The sequence below is a fragment of the Penaeus chinensis genome, chromosome 24 (assembly GCF_019202785.1).
Source record: "Penaeus chinensis breed Huanghai No. 1 chromosome 24, ASM1920278v2, whole genome shotgun sequence".
Lineage (NCBI taxonomy): Eukaryota > Metazoa > Arthropoda > Malacostraca > Decapoda > Penaeidae > Penaeus > Penaeus chinensis.
The window spans coordinates 27,136,269-27,137,960 of record NC_061842.1 but is presented as its reverse complement, the minus strand read 5'-3'; the positions used below and the strand labels follow the sequence as shown (position 1 = coordinate 27,137,960).

General features: G+C 42.4%; 1 protein-coding gene across 1 annotated transcript in view; it reads right to left on the bottom strand.

Annotated features, from left to right (window-relative positions):
* The window catches only part of LOC125037962 (elastin-like), a 17,227-nt gene extending 16,199 nt beyond the window's left edge, over window positions 1-1,028 (bottom strand). The window contains exon 1 of the mRNA XM_047631194.1: window positions 22-1,028. Coding sequence (XP_047487150.1) covers window positions 22-892 — 871 coding nt within the window. The 5' untranslated portion in view covers window positions 893-1,028. The remainder of the gene's footprint in view (window positions 1-21) is intronic.
* Between the last annotated feature and the right edge of the window lie 664 nt (window positions 1,029-1,692).

The window sequence follows — 1,692 nt, the reverse complement described above, 5'->3', positions numbered from 1 at the left end:
GTTATTATGGTGTAGAGTAACGACTCGAAAGGGAGCCTCCACTGATGGACCCCCCGCCACCTCCACTGACGATGATTTCCCCACTATCTCCACCGCCTCCGAATCCTCCGCTAATAACACCGCCTCCGAATCCTCCGCTGGTAACACCGCCTCCAAATCTACCACTTCCTCCACTGCCTCCAAATCCACTTCCAACTCCATTGCCTCCGAAACCACCGCTTTCTCCACTGCCTCCAAAACCACCACTAACTCCTCCGCTGCTTACAAAACCACCGCTTCCTCCATTACCCCTGAAGCTGCCACCACTACCTCCGGCGCCTCCTCCAATCACTTGACCGCCCCCTTGGGAAGCTGCATTCAGTGCGCTCTGAAGATCAACGCCGCTTGGAAGAACTGGGTTCTCGCCATCAGCGTAGTTCACGAAGTAAACTTCAGGGCTGGTTGCTGGAGGTGCTGGGACTTCGATCACATCCTGTTGCTCTTGTGTCTGTTTGTTAAGGACATAGACAACGCTTCGCGTTTGTGGTGGAGGTATGACGATAGGATCTGGTCCTGGACCTTGTTCAGGTGTTTGGATGAACACGATATTCGTGTCAATGGTTGGGTCAGGGATGTATGGTGGAGGACCGTGGGGAACTGGAGGTGCGGGTGGTGCATTGTACAAGTAGACTTTGCGGTTCTCACGTGGAGTAACACATCTACCAGCATGGAACACTTGTCCATGACCGCATCCTCCTGAGCCTGAACCTCCTCTTCCAGACCCTGAACCTCCAAAACCAGAGCTTGAACCTCCTCCAAAACCAGAGCTTGATCCTCCTCCTCCAAAACTTCCATAGCGTGGTAGGTCAGCCCATGCCGTGGCTAGAACTGTACTAATTAAAATCTGCAACATTCAGGAACTTCATTAATATATATTCATATGGCTGAAGCCTCATTTTCAGCAAAGAATGAATTGTCTTACTTGACAAATACTTTTGTTATAAGCAAATATATCCTCCTAAACTTACATTGGCTTTTCTCAAACTTAAAACATGGCCAATAGCCCTTTCTTACCAAGGTCTTCATGGTGAACTGATATTTTCCCTTTACAGGTAACCACTTATATACCCAACATTCTCCTGCTATACAACTCAGCACTCTTAGAACTTGTTTCCACAACGACCGCTCTCCCCCGCCCCTTTCGAATTTCTACGCCCGCAAGCGACTTGGTCTGCAAATGCTATGAGATGATCATATCCAACAGTGGTGGAGTTAATAAGAGAATATGTTTCATAGTGAAAACAAATATTTATTAGACGTGCAAGGCTCACCAATGTTATGAGGCCTAAAGATACATTTATCAATATTGATACAGACACATATATGTATATATATTTGTGTGTGTGTGCAAACATATACATACATGTGTTTCAAAGTATATAATCACACATATATGTATGTATGTATGCAAACCCACATACACAGAGACACACACATATATATGATATATACATATATACGTATATATTATCTATAATACATGCATCAAATGCATATGTTTATATGTATCATATATATACATATATAGTCATATACACACACATATATATATATATATATATATATATATAAAGATATATATATATATATATATATATATATATGTGTGTGTGTGTGTGTATATACATATATATGTATATATATACATATATA